Source organism: Galleria mellonella, unplaced genomic scaffold, assembly GCF_026898425.1.
Source record: "Galleria mellonella isolate WM207_F2 unplaced genomic scaffold, CSIRO_AGI_GalMel_v1 utg65, whole genome shotgun sequence".
Classification (NCBI taxonomy): Eukaryota; Metazoa; Arthropoda; class Insecta; order Lepidoptera; family Pyralidae; genus Galleria; species Galleria mellonella.
Window position 1 is genome coordinate 13,077,785 of NW_026442138.1, and position 22,244 is coordinate 13,100,028.

Consider the following 22,244-nt stretch of genomic DNA (forward strand, 5'->3'; position numbering starts at 1 on the left):
ACAGGAGAAAAATAGTTTAAATCACCACGTCCGCACCGCACTCGTAACCATATAGACTATTTAAACGTTTGCCAAATGAGCAGGTATACAAACATGGCCATTATTGGCATAGCATACGTATTATTGCGCGTATTAAAGTTTTATTAAATTGTACATAACCCAAGGTTTTGTAGGAATTTATAGTTGAATTTTATAATAATTTTACCCTTTTCTGTGACTGCTAGTAGCCTCCCAAGACTGATGTATACATATTATTATGTAGTGTCGTTAGTACAGATATATAATGTAATTTATTTTATAATTTTTGGTAATTTAAAGAAAGAAATTTTATAGAATCTATTAATGAATACTAACATTAGTTTTAAGGAATGAGCTATTTTACTTAGAATGACAAACAAGCTGATGATAAAAAATAGTAACCATCGCCTATAGACATGAGCAGTACCATGGACATAACATAGTATATTGTTTCGCCCATGATACCACCCCATGCGTTGCCATTCCTGAGGACTCAGGTGTTATTCCTCTGTACCCAGTAAATTCACTGTCATACACCTCCCTTCAAACCGAAACATAACTAGGTCACTGTAGAAACACAAATAGGACAGAGATGCTCAAGAAAACGACTTTTGTACAAAGGCTCCCTGTGGTTTGTATTAGTGAAGAGACTATCACGGTCAATCATGTACGATGAGTATTTTAAATAAGGAAAGATCCAAAGCTTTACAGCTTTGATTAATGACGAATAAAAAAAAAAAAGTGATATTTGCATATAATGACATTTATTATAATACAATATATACAAACTGCTTATCCATAAAAATTACAAACGTCTAATGAATATATTTTAGCTCTAAAAGCCTAGACTAATAGAATAAATCAATTAATTCATTAGTTTAGGCTTTAACAAAAAAAAAAAGAACTCCATTACATGTAGATAAAATATATTAATAATTATTTGACGTTTTACATTTTTATGAAACTTATTACAATTTTATTGTATCATAAAAAAAATACACAGTAAGCCCACAAAAATACAAACGAACCCTGTTCATAAATGATAAACATTAGAACGACAAAAATAACATTTTAAATGCAATAAATTACGCTTCTCTCTCGCGCGTCTATTATTAATCCTTATTTTGTACATAACTTTTTTTTTTATACCACTGTGGTGGCAAACGAGCATACGACCCATCTGATGGTAAGCGGTTACCGTAGCCTAAAACGCCTGCAATACCAGGGGTATTACGCGCGCCTTGCCAACCCTGAAGAAACCTCTTTATCTCTTTTTGCAGAACCCCATACTGTAGTCTGTTGGATACTAAAACATGGTGATATTTTGTACATAGAAAAATACTTTTTGTAATATATTATTGTGGGGGGGAAAGGGATTGTTAGTAATGGAGTTTGACAGCCCCATTCCTAGCAGTATGACTTATTAGGTCGACCTCCACGTGGTTCCCCTTGGAAACCATCGTGAATTCTTGTTGAATTCGTCACGATGGGCTGACTGCCTGTTTCATCCTCACCTATCATCCTTCACTGGTGCCCCGCCGGTGTATACCGATAGCGCGGGTGGGGTTACCATTCTATTATCATCCATTAAAAAAAAATATTATTGTTTACATAAATCTACATATTCTTTTTTTCTAAATTAAAAAAAAAAATCTACATAACTTCATCTGTATTGTGTTAACAGTAGTAAGTAATTTTCTTCGTATTTTTTAAATTTGGAAATAAAGTAGCATTCTTTAAACAAAATAAAAAAAAACTCTAACAACTACATAACAAAGTAACTACACCAAATTATTTTTGTCTATTTTTGACCTCTAAAGGATCTAATTATACCGCATAATTATACAAAACATAATATAAGAAAATTATATATAATAATTAAATTGACTAATAATTAAATTAAATTGACTTTAACCTCATAGCAATTTATGGGTATAATTGAAAAAAATCTACATTAATTAATTATTATTGAATAACAGTTTTTCAAGTAAAAAGTACATTTTCCATTATTAACATATAAAATATATATAACATATAAAATGTAACCATAATTTTTTTAATGTCTTTTTGTACCAAAATAAAATAAAACATATATGAATTAAGTATTTATTTCAAAAATAATTCTTATATAGGAATGATTTATTATATATAAATAAAAACAATATAACTCATATTTATTCGTCGAAAATATTTCTTAACACTTCAAAACACGGAATATAAGCCGTGAAGTGGCGTGATGATCACGTGGTATAAAACATGATGTGTTATATTTATACTTTATATGTATATGCGGATTATTAGAAACTGTCGATGCTTGCGCGTCGATGGGGTCCCTAATGCGCAAACAACTTTATTATAGTCAATTATTATTAGTAGAGAAGATCCTCTAGAGCTCAAAAATCGACGCCCATATTATTTTTTTACCGACTTCAAAAATGGGAGAATATTTTTTTGTGTATATAATTATATTATGCGATATTCTTGTATTACTCTCACACAAATTTCTAGATTTTGTCTTTGGGAAATATTTTAAATTATTCACTCGCCCACCACAGACCACAAAGGATGACCAGTTAACAAAAATGGATTGCAAAATCGAGGACAATTGACCATTAAAAAGGGCGGCAAATATTTTTGCCAGGAACGGCAAAATTGCTAGGCACTGGATAAGTTTGGTGATAAAATTTTGTTTAATAACTAGGAATAAATTTTGCTAATTATATTTATAACATTCCAGTATGAGAATAATCCCAATACATTTTGTTTTAAATGAATCAAGAATGAATAAATATATTGTTGAGTATAGTTGCAGTAAACATAGGAAATGAGTTCATGAGTCGTTAATCTCTCCAATATGTTATACTATCACAGACAACTATGGACCTAACTTTGTCTGTAACATACATATATGCCTCTAGCAAACTATATTTATCTAAACATTAAGCAAAGCCTCTGAAAATCGATTATTTTACAAATAATCACGATCAGTGTTTTGACATGCAAGCTGGTAAAGTTCAAAGGTACCTTTTACCTTTCATTGACTCGCTTGTCAAAACACCAAACATTAGAAGCTCGTCTTTAATACACAAATACAGTATTATGCACCTACTTCCTGTATTTGTCAGCTTTATTTCGTAGGAACCACATGAGTGCAAAGAGACAAGCTGGTGGACTAGTCAGTGGGCCAGGCGAGTTGACCATATCCTCAATTTCTGGTATTGTCTTCTCTACTACTTCTATTATCTCATCGTCTACTCCACCACCTGTAACATGCAAAATTCTATTAAAATCTTCAAGATAAATTAATAATAATTCATTGTCATCATGTGAAGCTATTGCCATAAGTGCTATCACAGTATAAGAAAAGTCAGTGATACAACACCTTGTTACCCAAATAATTAGGACATGTTGCTCTGTCTAGATTAGTGTTTTCCAACTTTTTTTGTGCCATGCCCCACTTGAACATTTCTAAAATTTTTATTTAACGACTCTAATCGCCCAGTTGATATTTTTGTAATGTCAAATGAAATTATACCTAATAAATATTTATAGCATTTTTTTATTTACTTTTTTTTGTTAAATTTGACACCTATATTTACTCCTAGCATTGCATTTAAATGGCTCGGAGCAAGAGGGTTAAAATCGCTTCGAGTCCATTTTTTAATTGTCCCCTCTTAACTATCACATTGCTCCCCTGTGGGGCGTGGGCCCCACGTTGGGAAACATTGGTCTAGATGTATCTGTTGGACAATTGATAGGAGAGTTTTATAAACTGGTATTGGTAGTACTATATTGTCTTTAACATCAATTATACATCAGGGAAATCTCATAGTGAGATTAGTCTACGTTTTACTGACGCTGAGGATAACTTTAATACAGTTCATACATATAACACTGTACATAAACATAGTATGACATTACTACACAACATAGATAGATACTCTTTATTGTTTTCTCCAAAACATTGCAATAGTAAACTTATTATAGATACAAACAATTATAAGAAATAATCACAGTGAGAAAACAATGGGTGGCCTTACCACTAAAAACCATCTTTTCCAGGCAACCTTTAGATGGAGAGGAGTAACTTTAGATAAACATTTTGATTCAATCATTTCTAAATATGAAGATGTGATACATGTAATAATGTAAACAAATATCCCTAAAGTATCCCTTTTTTGCATACCTTGTTCTGTCTTCATATCATCAGTCACTTCACAGTAGTACAATGTTTGTAAAGCACCCTGTACACCAACACCAGACCTGAAAATTAGAGTTCTAATTTATCATTTGATTTGATATGAAGAGGGATTCTCTTCATAATGAATGCACCTTAGCTAACAAAATACACTAAATCCTTATATCACAACAAAAATTTGTTATAAATGCGAAAGTTTGAAAGGATGTGTGAGCTGTTTTTTAATCTTTCCTGCAAAACACACTGAACGGATTTGAATTAAATGTAGTACACTACCTGTATATAATATTTTGTAAAGTTATATCCTAACATCAGACATAGGATATTTTATGTACTGATTGGCACAGGCAAAACTGTGGAAAATAGCTAGTAAATATCTAAATGTAAAATTTACTCCTAACCTGCTCATATCAATCTAAGTTAATTCTTTATATATTAAAGGAAATTTAAATATTTTAAATACACTATCGAGACTTAATGTTGTGAAAAATTCTTGCAAGTAAATGGTACCTACATACCTGTTTCTTTATTTGCTAAACTTTAGTTTTTTTATTCCTTATAGTGTATTTAAATACAAATACAAAAAAAAAAAACTTTGTTTGAAAGTGGTATAAAGGATGGTATATAATATTTAAATTTTGTTCACACTTTTCACCAAGATCTGGCATACAAAATTTATATAATTGTACTACTTTACTATGCTATGTATGTCACATATTTACTTATATCATCATATTTTATAAATGTCAACATATTTACTTATTAATAATAAATTATACAGATTACAAATTACAATCAATTAATTGAGTCACATATTTATAAATATGTGTCAACAAGGCAAAAATTTAAAATTTAAAATAATCTCTAAATTAACACTAATTGTAAACATTATTGTTATTGTTTAAAGTAATAAGCCAAGTTCTTACCTGTATGAAATAATTCTATGCAAGTCTTTAAGTTCAACATTATATCCACACTCTTCTAACACCTCTTCTCTTGCTATCTCATCTACAGATTTATCCTTGTCTACGATACCCGCACACATCTCTAGTGCTATGCCCAGTGAAGCTGGATACTTTTTTGTGTCAATGAATTCAGCTTTTCTGTCTTCTGGTTTTATACAATTATAATAAATGGCTGGAACAAAAGCAATTAATTGAAATAGTAATTATATATTTAGATAATTTTATGTTCCAAAAAATAAATATGAAAATGAGTGCATACATTTGAGGGTAAATGAGCTGTGGAGAAATTTATGAATGTTTATAATATAATAAAAGTAAATAAATCAATAACAAGCAAAAATATATTGAGCTCACTCCAAAAGCTGGAAAAAGGTCTTAAGAATAAGAAATTAATATTGTGCATTCTGGATTCATTTAGTTAAGCATTTAAAAAATGGAATTGCATGAGTAACATAAAGTTCTCCTAACAGTATGCTAGAAGTGGTTATTTACATAGGGTCAATTACTGACTCCAAATTTGAAATTGGTTACTGTTAATTCTCCACTAGCATCATACAAATTCATTTCAGGTTAGTGCCAACGTTGCACTAACCTGAAATGAGATCTACAAGGGCTCAAAAATAGAATTTTTAAATAAGTAATAACTACAACTATTACCTCCATCTCTTTTTTTATGCAACTTACAATAGCAAACAAACTGATGACCCTCCTAATAGAAAGTGGTAACCATCACCTATAGATATAAACAGTTTATTGAACATAACAGAGTACACTGTGTTGCCCATGATATATGTTACATCTAAATATTACAGGTCAATTTTCACCACCAACACTAACCTACAGCACTGAGAAACTTGGTCAAATATAGTTTTGTGTGATGCTATAAAGAAGGGTAAAGTGGAATAGTTGACATGACAACATAAAATCGTTAAGGTTACTCATTTACTGCATCTAATTGAATTCTTGGATGTAGGGGCACTGTGCAAATATTAATGTGAAAATAGGATAATAATGATAATAAAATCTCATACCGGGACGGAATTGTTTAACAAAAATCATGACTCTTCGTGTAACATTAAAAACTATGATAGCAACGCTATCATGAACTTCTAGTATGTCCCAAGTCTTCTTTTGGCCATTCTGGGTAAAGTTAAACCTAAACGGCTTTACGTAAGGAGAGTCAGGCAATGGAGTGAAGAAAACTTCTTTGATATCTTCCATGGTTTTTAAACTTGGACCTTTATGTAATATACAAAGAAAATAATATACTATAATGATAATATAATTCTAAATAATTAATATTCTTTAAATAAAAATTAAAATCTTTATTAAATGAAGTTAATAGCACAATAAATAATAAATTTAGACAGGTCTTTTGGTTAAAAAAGATTTAATTACAGATTAAGTAATATAATTTAAATTTTTTGGTAATTTTGATTTAACTGAGATTGACATTGATTGACATTTTCATCATGACTTAGAGAAGACACTTTTCTTGTATTGCTAGAACTGAAAAACATCTGTGCAAGCATTTTAAAGCAACAACAGAATATAAAAAATATTCATATTAGCAGTACTACTTTAAAATTTGTGCAAACAACTATTTATTAATATAAGAAAAAGAAATTGGTTGTTGCACTCACCGAGACCACGATCCGAATCTGGTATTAGACTTATCTAAACCATTGCAAATAGTATTAGTCACTCAAAAACAGTTAAAATATTTAAAATAATAGGAAAGTGTAAAACGGTTATTTTTTTATTCTATTATTTTTTTATTAGAGAGGCGTTGCTGGGATGCATATTGCCTGGTTGCCTGCCATTGAATCAAAGAGGTTCTTAAGATTTATCAAACGCCATTAATATAAAAATTAATATTGATAGATATTACTTTATATCCAAATATTTTACAGTATAAAATTTTTAAATCCAATAAACTAGTTTCATAAAATATATTAAATGATTTTAATTCTAAGTGATATAGACTGTAAATATAAGATTAGATTGATAGGCAAAGTAATCGAATGTAAAGGGGTTATCAATTTAGCATTAAAATATCAGTTAATTGTCAGTCAGTACGTCAGTACAGTGTACACTGGAACAAATGAGGATGGAAGTACTGTTCACCGTCTATAAATAAAGGAATTCGTAAATGGTCATATAATATACGCATTGTTTGGTCATATAATATAGATGCTTGAATTTTAAAATGGATGTTGATTCATACGATGTTTTTTGTATTTAATGTAAAATTTGTTAGAGGCTATAATGTGTTATTAATAACGAAAAAAATAAAATTATTGAAAGACAAGCTTACCTATCTCAAATTTGACTATGACTCATATACATAAAGGGATAAGGTGGCAAAAATTGAAACATTGAATTCCATTATTCTGAACTAAAAACCAGTGGATTTTTTTTCCGGAACATTTGAAATTGTTTATTGTTTTTTATTTTAAATTATGTTATCTATTATATTACATAATAATACTATTTGGAATAATATATAATATATCTATCTATAAAGATAAAATAATATTTTATAGTAAAATATTACAAAATATCAAAAAATAGCAATGTAATACAGGTATTAAAATTCTATCGCCACGCGCGGAATCGCTGTATAAAATCACCGCCTCAAGCGTACAAAAACTACTTACAAAAAAGCGTCCTATTGAGCGTACGCTGTAGATATCACTCATTTGTGGATCATTAAATTTCAAATACATTGCACCGCAACAAAACTAAGAATCGTATTTATATGTAATTATATCGTATTCATTTTTATTTTATTTATATTTTTTAATGGTATTTAATACTAAGATCTAATAATGGAAAATCTCTGATTTGAGATCTACTCTGTTACTCATTTAAGTGACATGACAGCTTCTGTCTTGTCATCTAATTGTCTCATTTATTCACTTATATACCGAATAATTAAATTTTATTTTTATTTATATGAAATATTATCGCTTATATTATTTATAAGCAATATAGTCTAAAACGTTTGTTGTGATAATAAACTGAAGTGAACATGTCGAGACAAGAGAAAAGCTCAAAGCCTGGGTTTGTTATCAAACTTTCGTGTGAAACCGTGCAAAAATTGTCCGAAGAAGACCAACAGCCCAAAGAAAAAAGTGAGTCCGCGATTTCTGCGCATACAGATAATTTGTCAGTTAGCAAAAGTGAAGAAAAGCCCAAGCAGATTGAAGATAATTTTATAGTTAGTCAGAATACTGAAACAAAAAGTGAATTAAATGTAGATCCAAAAGATACAGATGATAACCTTCGTAAAAATGTTAAAAACCTTGAAAATGAAGAGGAGCTATTGGAACAAAATAAAATATCCAACACTGATATAATAGATACTGATAAAAAAGATAACAGCAAAGGTAATGCAACAGCATGGGGTGATTATGCTCCGTACATTACTTTCGAAGGTGTAAAAGCTATTTATACAGATCCATCGACACAACAAAAATATGTATGGGATGAAACGAGTAATTCTTGGACTCCTAAAAGTGGACAAGATGTGCCTGGTAGGGTATACAGCTATGAAAATGACACGCATGTGTACACAGAGCAGGATGGATCAAAATTCTTTTGGGATGAAGAAAAGAAGGCATGGATACCTAAAGTTGATGATGATTTTTTAGCCTTGTATCAAATGTCATATGGTTTTGTCGATAACACTCCTAAAGAAGAAAGCAAGGAGGAGATGGTAAAAAAAGAAGCAAAAAAGAAAGCTGATGCAACCAGTTTGAAAAGAAAAAATGAGCCACAGTGGTTTGAACCATCTGAAGAAACAAATACAAAGGTGTATGTATCAAATTTGCCATTGGATATAACAGAAGAGGATTTTGTTAATTTCATGCAGAAATGTGGCCTCGTGGAAAGGGATCCGAGCACACAGAAAATGAAGGTGAAATTGTATATGGATAAAGAGCAAAACTGTTTCAAAGGTGACGCGTTATGTACATATATAAAAATTGAATCTGTTGATCTAGCATTGAAACTATTAGATGGTAGTGACTTTAAAGGTCATAAGGTCAAAGTAGAGAGGGCTCATTTCCAATTGAAAGGTGAATATAACCCTGCTCTAAAACCGAAGAAAAAAAAGAAAAAGGAATTGGAAAAAATAAAGAAAATGCAGCAAAAGTTATTTGATTGGCGGCCGGAGAAATTCATCGGTGAACGGTCTAAGCATGAGAGAGTAGTAATAGTAAAGAACTTGTTTCAGCCCACGGACTTTGATAAGGATGTGCAGCTTATACTTGACTATCAGCAAGATTTACGAGAAGAAAGTTCTAAATGTGGTGAGGTACGTAAGGTGGTCATCTATGACAGGCATCCTGAAGGAGTTGCTCAGATTACCATGAAGGAACCTGCAGAAGCTGATGCAGTGGTCCAATTAATTAATGGAAGGTGGTTTGGTAAAAGGCAAATTACAGCAGAAATATGGGATGGAAGGACCAAGTATAGAATTGCAGAAACAGATGCAGATATAAGCAAGAGAATAGATAAGTGGGATAAGTTTTTAGAAGGAAAAGAAGATCAAAACAAGGAAAGCAAGCCAGAAGACAAAAATAATGAAAAAGAAAGCAGTGAACAATCTAATGTTGTAGTCTCTCCAGAAATGGTTGAAACTAAAAAAGTTGCATAGTTTCATTATGTTTATTTTATAATACATTTTATTATAAGAATACATTAATTAATCAAATTAATAAATTATATTTATTTGATTGAAATATACATTACCTACTTGCAGTGTGATTGTGCGTGCACTAATAATTCCTTATTCCCATATTAAATATAAAAATTGGTTCAGCCATTAAGCCATTATTTATGCTTTTATTTTCATATCATTATTCATCCTATCCTTTATCTATCCCCTTCTTTTATCTAAAATAATTTTAGTAGTATTAAATTTAGTCTAACTTTCTGCCTTTTATGGATTTCAGCAAATGCACTAGGTAAATTTACAGCATAAAATCTGAGGCACAATACACTATATTTTTGTGGTGAATGTAAATTATCTTTGCTAGACTATACTATAATCATTAAATTTGCTAATTGTGTGACTATTTCGGTCTATTGATTTGGTTTATTAAAAGCATTTTTTATTACCAAAGAATTATGATCGAAAATGAAAATTGACATGCAATATTTTCTAGGCTTTTTTATGTATGTAAATCTATTTTAGATATTTATTTAAAAAATAAAATATAGAATTTTAAACAATAAGTATATAAAAAATATATGGGTATAAAATCAGCTAATACATCAGCAACAGTAATATATAAAGCAGATGTATGGATATTGTAATTTAGGAATAAATTGCTGAAAAACTACAATAATAATAGATAACTCTGTTTTTTTTTAATACTTATTAATTTTATTTACTAATATTGTTTACAGCTCTGGTTATAATATATATTCCCAAAACTAATGTAACATTTATATTTGTAGTTTATTATTACCTAATTTCTTAAAATTATTCTATTTTTTTTTTTTATACTGTATGATCATTTATTTATTTATTTATATTAATTATGTTAAAGTACATTTTGTGTATCCTTTAATAGGTATGTGCATTAATATTGTATTATATTTAATGTTTGTTGTTTTTTAATGAATATATAATGGAATGGTAAACCTGGCATAATGGTAAACAGGTATATGCAGGCAGGTCAGTCAGCTCATTATGATGAATACACCTGGAATTCAGCACGGTGGCTTTCAGGGGGGACCACGTGGAGGTCGATCTCACAAAGTATATTGCTACCAATAATTCGTATTGATAACAAATCCATTCCCTCCTATTATATATGTTATACTGCAATATGCTGTTGATCTTTTTATGAATAAATATAAATAGATAATTGTTTTTTATTTTAAGGTCATTGGCTGATTCTAAGGCGCCATTTCTCTAAATTTAATTTGGTAACCTAATATAATTTTTTACCTATATTACAATATTTAATCTAATATTTTAATTTGGTAACTTCGTAAAATTACTATTTATGGACCATCATAAAACAAAATTATAATTATATTCACTTCAATGTATTAAAAAAATTATATTGCTCCTTATCTAAGTATTTCGTTGTTATATCAAATTGAAATTTTAATTTCAGAGAAATGTGACTTCAGAGTCGACTCTAATATTTAATAATATTAAAATAATAAAATATAACGGTGATACATATCTAAATATATCTATGATAGCGGCAGTATATACCGTTTTTGTCTATGATAATGTATTTGCTTTATTATGTATAGCAATTTGCCTAAGCCTGTAACTCCTGTTAGTGAAAAAAAGTCATTAAAACCATAAACAACTGGCCGTCATGTCTGACACCTGACTTAAGTTGGATATACAAATTTATCAATTCGGTATTTCATAATTCTATTCAAAAACACACATTTTGGCCTAGACTTATCTATATTCGAATGAATATATTTTACATAGTGGATTTACGAAACATGCAGGTTGGGCATAAGCTGGCATATTCATGTCTACATTTCGGTTGAACTGTCAAGTTTTTACGGGACTTCTCTGGCTGTATCCATGAAATATATCGAGATAATATGATAACATGGCTGTGCAACCTGACTCTGGCGGCAAGGACGATGTGAAGACACAATTCGTGACGCGGGAAGGGACCTATCGCTTGATGACTCTTTCTGAGTATTCTAGGCCCAATCGAGTGGGGTACACTAGTGGATCGGGTTCTTCACATGTTCGGGTGTCATTGGTGTCGCTGCCGCCTGGGCCTGGAGGGGGACCGCCCGGCTCCGACGGACAGGGATCCGACGACCGGATATGTTTCAACCATGGAAAAGAACTGTATGTTTATGTGTACAGAGGTGTTAAAAAGGTAAATTGAACTTCAATGTTGTTTACATTAAACAGAATTCTCAATCAATAATTTTATTCTTATGATTTACCTAATGAGTACAATGTTATAATACCATTTGCATTCATATGTATTGTGTACTTTTATGTGAACTATAAAAGTATTGCACCTTTTACTAAACTAGCTGGGAAGCATCAATAATTGTTGTTTTTTTTGTGGAAGTGTGTGTAAAATGTGTAAGTGGATTGGTTACTTTTTAATATCTTAACAGTTGGTTGGGTAGTTAAGGCATTGTCAGAATTTGGCTAGTAATATTTGCTATAGAGAAGAACATAGGCTATTTTTGATCTCAGTCATTTATAATAAAGTTAGAGAAAACTTTCTATATCTTCCATATGGCATGTTATGTTGTGGGTGTATTAATACATTAATACAATACTTTTGTTTTATTTAAATATAGTATCTAATATTTATTAAAAATTAATATAAATCTTATTAAAAATAAATAGATGAATGAATATGATATAGAAAAATACTTTCAAGTTATACATACAGTATTTTTATAATAGGAGGATTTTCATTTATCTGTATTTTTGTGATATCTGCACTAATATTCTTGTAGGGAAATGAAAATTAAATAGTAAATTTTTTGACATATAGAGAATTACATTATCAGTGAGTAATATGAACTGTATTTTATAAAAAAAAAATTATATGCTACTTAGAATGGCAAACAACATGAGGGCCTGATGGAAAGTGGTATGCAACACTTATAGACATGAGTAGTACCATGGACATAACAGAGTATACTGTTTCACCTATGATACCCCCCATGCATTGCTATTCTTGACGACTCAGGTGACATTCCTCTGTCCCCTGTTACTGCCATATTCCACCCTTCAAACTGAAACACAGCTATGTAAACACTACTGTTTCACAGTAGAAACACTAATGGAATAGAGGTACCTAATCAAACAATTTTTATACAAAGTTTTCCGCTGGTAAAAAAAACTCGTGCAAAGCTGATTAATTATGCCATGCTAAGTTTACTTATATTAATATAAACATGCAGGCAGCAGATCTCACGAAGCCAGTTGATAAGAAGATGTATAAAGGCACGAACCCAACATGCCATGACTTCAACACTGTCACAATGACGGCGGACAGTGTATCGTTAGTTATAGGATTTTCTACCGGCCAAATACAACTCATAGACCCTATTAAGAAAGAATTAAGTAAATTGTACAATGAAGAGGTAAGTGAAAGTGTCATTATTATAATTTTAATCTATTAAATAAATAAAAAATCCTTTTATTAGAAAGTTTGGACATTCTTGACCACAAGATATTATTTATGTATTAATGTTATATTATTATTCATGTACTTTTATTATTTACATATGTAGGTATATAGAGCTGTTTTTATTGTATTATATATTCAATTTTTTACTGGGTATTATTTAGTTTATCTTTAATTGTATGGTTATTACCCTTATACATTCTATAGTTTTCTTTCAGCTTCTCAAAGGTTGACTGTAAGAGATCCCTTTATAGGATAAGTCTGCCATTGTATATTAAATAATTTATCAGTGCTTAAGTTGAATTATATACAATAAAGATTTTACAATACAATCTAATACAATACTACCCCCACACTAGTAGTAATAATTGATATTCTATTATTGTACAAACTGTTCTAATATATAAACTATAGTAAGGATCTACCTTCTTTTTTTATTTATGGTTTGATGGTTTGTACAATTGAAAACAAAACTAGTAAAACAATACACAATAAAAAGTACACTTGACAGTTGAGTTACTTCTGTTTATAATAGTTATTCTTATATATATATATATATATATATATATATATATATATATATATATATATATATATATATATATATATATATATATATATATATATATATGTAAACACAACAAAGTTAACATTCAGACATTCACTATAAGGCTGTCATAGCCACCCTGGTGTATTGAAGCCTCAACAAAAATCAGAATAAATATTGTATTTAAAATAAAATAAAAATTAGTTACTTATTAGAAAGTTATTACACTTTATATACCTTATAGATACTTTTTCCTTTTGGGTTCCTAAAGTTGACTGAGCAGCAGAAATCCTTTCAAGGCATAAGTCTGCCTGTTTACCTTGTCATGTTTTTATATGATATCTATATTAAATGTGAATATATAATATAGTTTATAGAAACAAACAAAACAGTCAGTTAATCAGGCCTAAATGTTTGATTGCTGGGCAAAAGACTTCCATAACTGTTTCTACCTCACATGAATGCTAGGCAAGGTGTAATAGTTCTTATAAATTATTGCTCCATCACATATGAAATTGTTAAAAAAATGTATGTTTAAATTGATCAGTTTAAACCATTTCAGAGCCATTTCTTAAAAGATGTTGTTAATGTAGGTAGATTGACAAATGGTCAACAAATTTATTAGGCTTTTACATATTGGCCCATAGTATAACTTATTGCAATCATAATAACACCCCTATAGTTTTTTTTTATTGTCATTGTGGCAGAGGTGTCTCATAAAAAAATTGCTAGCCAAGTGGCATGGTAAAGGATTTTTTCTTTTGAATAGGCATATAGAATTACTCAAATTTTTGAATTCTGCAATCACCTTTAACAAAATCCTGAGGATAAAAAGGAGTTAAAATAATCTTTATTTAAATAGAATAACCTCCTTTCTAATCTTTATTTAAAAAATAAGTTTATAACACCTTTTAAATAATTACTTCTCTATTCATTTGCTGAAAAACTGTAAAAATATACTCATATAAATATATGTTCTATAAATTCTTTCAGAGACTGATTGACAAAACTCGTGTGACATGTATAAAGTGGGTACCAGGATCGAGCAATCTATTCATCACGGCGCATGCGTCTGGCCAGTTGTATGTCTATAATGAAGAGCTGACCTGTGGCACCACCGCGCCACACTACCAGCTCTTCAAACAAGGCGACGGCTATTCCATACACACCTGTCGAACAAAATCTACAAGAAATCCACTCTACAGATGGGTGATTGGTGCAGAAGGCAGTTGTATCAACGAATTTGCGTTCTCACCCTGTGGAACTAATCTAGCCGTCGCATCGCAGGATGGCTTCTTACGAGTGTTCCATTATGATACGATGGAGCTAATTGGTAGGGCGAGATCATATTTCGGAGGGTTCCTGTGCGTTTGTTGGTCGCCGGACGGTAAATACGTGGTAGTCGGCGGCGAGGACGATTTGGTGACTGTTTGGTGCTTCAGTGAAAGGAAAGTGGTCGCGCGCGGACAAGGCCACAGATCGTGGGTTTCGGTGGTTGCGTTCGATCCTTACGTAGTGAGCTTCACCGATCCCGAAAGTGACGAGGGTGTCGAGGACGACAGACAGAAAAGTGAGAGTGTTCAATGTTACAGACTAGGTAGTGTATCGCAGGACACGCAGCTGTGCTTGTGGGACTTGACGGAGGACGTGCTGAGGCCGCCGGTGAGGGCGCGGGCATCCGCCCACCTCTCCCCTAACAGTCAGACCTTCTCGCCGAACGGGGTCCCCGGTATGAAAGTGCCGGCGAAGGGGACCAAATCCAACAAAATAGGTCACAAACACGCCGAGCTGAGTGGGCAGAACAATCCCTCCGGCGAGTCGTCCGGAGCGAAGCAGCCCGCCAAAACGAAAGTCAACAACGTCTCTACTCTGAATATAAGCGTGGGAAAAGCGAAGGAGGAGAGTTCGGGCTCGCTCGGCGTGAATTCGCTGACGCAACGGCTGGCAGGATTCTCGTTTGGAGACCGCCGGTCCGAGCACAGACGGAACTTCAGTTTGTCTAAGCCGGCCGAGCAGAAGTCGTCCGCGTCGAACACGGTCGCATTGCGGGGCAAGTCGGCAGGGGCAACAACGAACGATTCGTTCGACCCGTTGAAGCTGATAGGCACGGCATCGTGCCCGCGGTTCGACGAGTGCCCGGTGCTGGAGCCGCTGGTGTGCAAAAAGGTGGCCCACGAGCGGCTGACGGCGCTGCTGTTCCGCTCGGAGTACTTCGTGACGGCGTGTGCGGACGGCTGCGTCAACACGTGGGCGCGGCCCGCGCGCTCGCTCAACGGCGAATCCCGACCGCTCAGACGCTTCGAGAAGATCGACCTCGTTGACTAGTCCGCTGTCTCTGGCCCTCACTTATACACTGTAGTGTTGTCTATTCAAGACTGTTTATACGAAATGTTATTACAACGAACTTCAATCAATTAAAATTATTTTTATGTGCAAATCTCGTCCAACCAACCTGTAATATCCTCTTAGAATCCTTTAGCTAGAGTATTGTATTATTTGGATAATACGTCTTGAATAGACAATACATAGTAAATTATGTTGTAGTTATTTTTAAAATATTAAATTTATAGTAGTATCTTTTATAAGGTTATTACTATTTTTTAGGTATGTATATACATTTACAAAAATTACATATTACTTTTACATGTAGAATATTTATGAGGGGAGGTTTGATAAGTTTGCGACCTGAGGTGCTTAATTAATGAAAAGTATAGTTTTATATTTTTTATTTTTCAATATAATTCCCCTCAAGGAAAATACACTACACTTCGTGAATACAAAGCCTATATCCTTCGAAAAAAAATATTTGCTCAAATATGGGTATTACAGATGGTACATTATTAGATTTTTTCGCCTCCATATTTTACCATAAATGATGTGTAAATCTACTTTTAATATAAATACTAGTACAGTGCCATTATCATAGTTTCATATATTACAATGTTTTAATTATAATAGATTATAGATAAAAAAAAAAAGAAAACACATCAAAATTTGTCTCGTTTTTTTTATACCACAGGTGGAAAACGAGCATACGGTCCACTTGATGGTAAATGGTTACCGTAGCCTAGGAACACCTGCAATACAAGAGGTATTACGCGTTATCGTCTCTTGTCTCATGGGAATACAATGCAGTCATTTATAATTTGACATATCATATGACTGTCATATATTCATTTATAGTGTAGTATCCTTTGCCAATTAGTATCCTCTTTGGTTCCTTCCTAAATAGATGAAAATGCTTAATGCTTAATTCTTTTATATATATGGCGGCAATTTATTATATACTTTCAGACCCATGCAGAATATGCTATTATTGTGTACTGTATTTTGCTTTTCATTGTTTCATAATCTGTAATATTAAATTTTATTAAAATTGCAACTTCATAGATATAAAGTGAAGGGAATGTAAAAATTTATAAACTTCTTAAAATGTGATGAGTCATCGCTAAGTACCTTGGGTCGCGAACTTATCAGCCGCCCCTCTTATTTAAAACATAAAAGATATTTAGTGGATATTTTAAAAATAACTAAACAAAAAAATTTACCTCTCGTTATTTGGAAGGCCTTGTATGTTGTATTGCAGAGGTAATAGTGAAATTCAGTCCTTGAACATGTGAAGTTCGAATGTAATAAATTATTCTATATTATTAGAAAGATTGTTGGCTTGTGAATGAATGCGTGTTTGTATATTTATAAAGTCTCTATTGCTCTCCTGTGTTTAGTGTCTTTCTACTGAGATCCATTTGAATAATTAGGCATAATATTTAAGACATTCGAGATTCCTTATTTTTTTTTTCGTCAATATGAATTTAACCTTTTGACCGCCACCGTTGTCAGCAGCTGAAGGCCCCTTAGCGCTTGATTGTAATCTGCAATTTCGCATTGTACTTTTTTTTTTATACAACTTAGAATGGCAAACAAGCTGACGGTCCACCTGATGGAAAGTGGTAACCGTCGCCTATAGACATGAGTAGTACCATGGACATAACAGAGTATACCGTTTTGTCCATGATACCCCCCATGCGTTGCCATTCCTGAGGACTCAAGTGTTATTCCTCTGTACCCAGTAAATGCACGCCATATCCCACCCTTCAAACGGAAACACAGCCAAGCAAACAACTGCTTCACGGTTGAAACACGAATGGGACAGAGGTACCCAAGCAATCGACTTTTGTACAAAGTCTCCGAATACTTGGTACTACTCCGAATACTTGGTTTGTTACTATGATATGTATTTTTAAATACTGTAAACTTTTGTTTTATATTCTGTCTTTAAACGGTAAAGACAACATAGAACTAAATACTTGTTATTTAGTAGATAATATTGATTGAAGTGGAAAGGGCATGAAAGAAAAGCCAATACGGGCGGTTAAAGGGTTAAACAATAAATACAGGAGAGTCCTGTGAGTGGAAAGCTTGATACAGTTGTATTTCTTACTGTAATACGTTACTAGGCGATATTTGTGATCGCCGCAGCAATGAGATTGTACTGTAAATGTATAGAGGAGTGTATATTTTAATTATTAAGGAGAATTCCCTTCGGCTCACGTATGTACATATAGTTATTAGGACGTAGCAATCAAAGATTGCTCGGATTATCGCAAACGCACCCGTGTGCTTTTCATTGTCTTTATACTCGTAAAGTATTTATTTAATTTTTCTTTAAACAATTTGAATGTTGTTGTGTCGATTGACGCGTCTGTAAGACTTGCGATGTTTTCAAACATTTAATTATGCGTGAATTGTGTATATTGTTATTGGATTCAGCTATATTAGTTACTATTAGGGAGCCTAGTGAAATTGTGTTGTTATAGACAAATTAATGTCTACAGTTCGACAGCTTACTATGTAGATATAATGATTTGCTTGATATAACCTACCCGCAGTAATTTCACGGTCTATATACCATAGATAGAGAAAATCCTGTATGTTGCAGTACCCAATATGGCGATGGCAAATACCAGCAAAGATTATTTTGTATAATCGATATTTATTTTCTTTTTATTAGAAAAGCTGACATACTATTACATGCTTCTGGCGGTAATATGTTGTTGTGGCCTTGAAGAAGTTTTCTTGCCCTGTTTAAAGGAATGCTGCTATATTAGAAATTAATATTTTTATCCTTGGCAAGTTACCCATCGTAGAAACGTATTACTTGTGCTGACATTTCCATTGTCAATGCTAGGTCTGTGGGTATGTCCAGTCTACTCTGATTGCAGGGGAAGACTTATTAATTACTCCCTACTATCGTCAAGGGTTTCGATGGGCGTATCCCATAAAAGTATACTTTTAAAAGGCCTTTTTATAAGCATCATTTTTTTTTAAGTTACTCGTTGAAATAGGAATATATTACAACTATTTACATAGACAATTTTTCCTTGTATTATTATTAAATTATTTGTTGTAATTTAAAGTTTTTAAAATGCTATTATTTATGTGTATTGCGTATAACGTCTTATTTAGTATACCGATAGTGTATAATACGTCTTTTCATACCGTTTTATTGAAAAAAAATACATAAAAATTTACAAACATTGAAATTGTACGTAAGTGACAACTCAATTTGTTGAAATTTAAATAGAACCGATTCATATTTAAATTCTGCTAACCTTATATTTTAACCGACTTTAAAAATAAGGCGGTTATCGTTTCGATTGTATTTTTTTTGTGTTTGTTACCTTATAATTCAGGTGTAAAACGATTTGGAAAATTCTGTTTTTATCTGAATATTTACAGAGATGTCAGATAGAAATTTTATCAAAATCGGTTCGATAGCTTAGTTTTTAAACCAAAATAACTAGCTTTGCAACAATTAAAGTCGGTTTTTATTTTGTGGAACGCAGTTTAAATACATTCATTGCTATTTAGTAAATCTTTAGACAAGCATGGTGATAGTTTTAGTTCTATTAAATATAATTAAAGGTCCTCTAATATGCCCATGGCAAGTGACAAAAAGTTTTATGTTCTAATTATATTTGTTTTTCCAATAGTACAGGGCCGTAGCTAGACCCAAGTGTAAGGTAGGGCAAAACAATTTTTTGATAGGGCAGAAATCACATTTAAGTGACTTCGAAAAAGCGAGTCTAATTTTCTTGGAGCCTTTTATTTCAGTGTAGGGCATTGGGCGTTTTAAGGTAGGGCATTGCCCCTCAAACGATTTACGTAGTACCTACCTTTGTGTTTTCTCCTTTTTTTTTCTTCCTTTCCAAGTCTTCTTGTTTGTTCCGTATTCTGATAGTTACAGAATGAACTAGTACAGTCGCGTGCAATAACATATAAACATTTTAATACTTCGTCATAGTAACTTTATTGATAGTGCAAAACTTATATTAACTATTTGCGAGGTTACTATTCCTTAGAACATCATAAAGTAAAATTATAATAATTTTGACTGAAATCTATTACAAAATTAGTTTATACTAGCGGCCCGTCCCGGCGTCGCACGGGTGGACATTTTTATCATTTCCCTTAACTGCTCTGCTCCTATTGATTGTAGCGTGATAAAAAGTATACTATAACCTGCCCAGAAGTATGAAGAATAATTGTACCAAGTTTCGTTAAAATCCGTCGAGTAGTTTTTGTTTTTATATTGAACATACAGACAGACAAAAATTTTACTGATTGCATTCTTTTGCATCAGTATCGATCACTAATGACCCCCTGATAGTTATTTTGGAAGTATATTTCATGTATAGAATTGACCTCTATAGATTTATTATAAGTATAGATTGGTCCTTATAATGAAAATTTCGCTGTGATATCAAATTTAAATTTTAATTTTAGAGATAGATTTAGAGAGATAGCGCCTCAAAATAGACCTTACTAGGTACCCTAATAAATTCATATTGTGATAAAGTAGAAAGTGTTTACATGTTAATGCAGACGACTGTACTAATAAGGGCCTACGTAGACCAGCCAAGGTACAATTGTAGACGTATTTTTTTTACAACAAAATCAAATACGAACAGAAATGTATAATGTATTATTAATTTTTTATCTATCTTATTTAAGAGCTGCACTCTTGTCGGTGGAGTTCTTGCCACTCACTATGATTTTCAGCGAGTCTCTTCACCTCTTGATACGACACGACACCAACTTCTTCCTTGATCTGCCTGATGTAACTGTCTCGGTCTCCCTCTCCCCCTCCTTCCTTCTATCTCACCTTCTATTATAATGTTCATATGTTCGTCGTGTCGTATCAAGTGTCTAAACAATTTTTCCCTTCTGACCTCAATAGTTCTTATAATTTGTCTCTTTTCCTTAACCCTAAACAGGCCCTTTTTATTACTTATTCGATCTCTCCTGCAAATTTTCTTCATCCTTTTACAGTACCACATTTTAAAGGCTCTAAGTATATCCAAATTTTATAAAATTAATTCTAAAAAAATTCCACGTCAAACAAAATAAGCCTACATCGTTTATTGTACATGTACAAGGCTTCATACTTGATACATACATATAATAAAATAAATATTTCCTGTATAGATGTTATGACAATCGTTTTCATAAAAATAGATTTTGCAAACAACATGTTTTATGTATTTTTGTGAAAATGCGCAGTTAGTGTCTATGTTGGGAATATTGCTGTATAATTATTGTACTTATAAAACTTATTTTTTGTGGCCTTACACATTTTTATGTATTATTTGATTGTATTTAATTACTGAATCATGTTATTTTATTCAAGGAAATTAAACTATAGACAGGGTTGTGTGTGTGTATTCTAAATTTAAAAATCGCATTTGAATTTTTTATATTCGAAGTGGTCTTTCGAAATTCAAAATTGAAATGAATGGGAATGGAAACTTGCCAATTCACTTATTATTTTTCAGTGAAAATTATTTAGTGTAACCACGAAACCTGTTCGCCTGAGACGGAAATGTGTAATATTTAAATAATATACAAAAATCTTAAAATATACACAAATAAAACCTTTTTGAGAATTTTATTTTTATGACTAAAAAATCCTTTAATAGATCTACTATGGCAACAAGCTTCAGTGCTAATGGTCAAGGCCTTGATGTAAACTGGAAGAAAGTACAGGTGGCGCCAACATTCCACTTTCATCTCTTAAAAAAATCGCCTACGCTATTGTTTTCATAGACTCGGTATAACGTATTTAAATATACTTCATAATTTAAAATTGGTTTCCACGGGTGGGATACCATTGACTGTAATATGTAAAAATGAAGTCTTTTTATTTTTATTTTTTATACAACTTAGAATGGCAAACAAGCTGACGCCCCACCTGGAAAGTGGTAACCGTCGCCTATAGACATGAGCAGTACCATGGACATAACAGAGTATACTGTTTCGCCCATGATGCCCTCCATGCGTTGCCATTCCTGAGGACT

At 32.0% G+C, this 22,244-nt stretch overlaps 3 protein-coding genes across 3 annotated transcripts; 2 read left to right on the plus strand and 1 right to left on the minus strand.

The window, feature by feature from the left end:
• Positions 1 to 765: 765 nt before the first annotated feature.
• LOC113513367 (uridine diphosphate glucose pyrophosphatase NUDT14-like) lies at positions 766 to 6,590 on the minus strand. Its single transcript, XM_052900483.1, has 4 exons — positions 6,213 to 6,590; positions 5,143 to 5,353; positions 4,205 to 4,281; positions 766 to 3,281 (listed from the first exon to the last, which is right to left on the minus strand). Exons 1-4 carry the CDS (start codon positions 6,400 to 6,402, stop codon positions 3,124 to 3,126), a joined length of 636 nt encoding a protein of 211 aa, XP_052756443.1. The 5' UTR covers positions 6,403 to 6,590; the 3' UTR covers positions 766 to 3,123.
• Positions 6,591 to 8,054: 1,464 nt separating this feature from the next.
• LOC113513364 (HIV Tat-specific factor 1) lies at positions 8,055 to 9,933 on the plus strand. The gene has a single exon (XM_026897357.3). It carries the CDS (start codon positions 8,216 to 8,218, stop codon positions 9,842 to 9,844), a length of 1,629 nt encoding a protein of 542 aa, XP_026753158.2. The 5' UTR covers positions 8,055 to 8,215; the 3' UTR covers positions 9,845 to 9,933.
• A 1,592-nt stretch (positions 9,934 to 11,525) lies between these two features.
• On the plus strand, positions 11,526 to 21,825 carry LOC113513365 (WD repeat-containing protein 20). Its single transcript, XM_026897358.3, has 3 exons — positions 11,526 to 12,062; positions 13,114 to 13,296; positions 14,881 to 21,825. The coding sequence occupies exons 1-3, from the start codon at positions 11,781 to 11,783 to the stop codon at positions 16,210 to 16,212; spliced, it is 1,797 nt and encodes a 598-aa protein (XP_026753159.1). The 5' UTR covers positions 11,526 to 11,780; the 3' UTR covers positions 16,213 to 21,825.
• Positions 21,826 to 22,244: the final 419 nt, after the last annotated feature.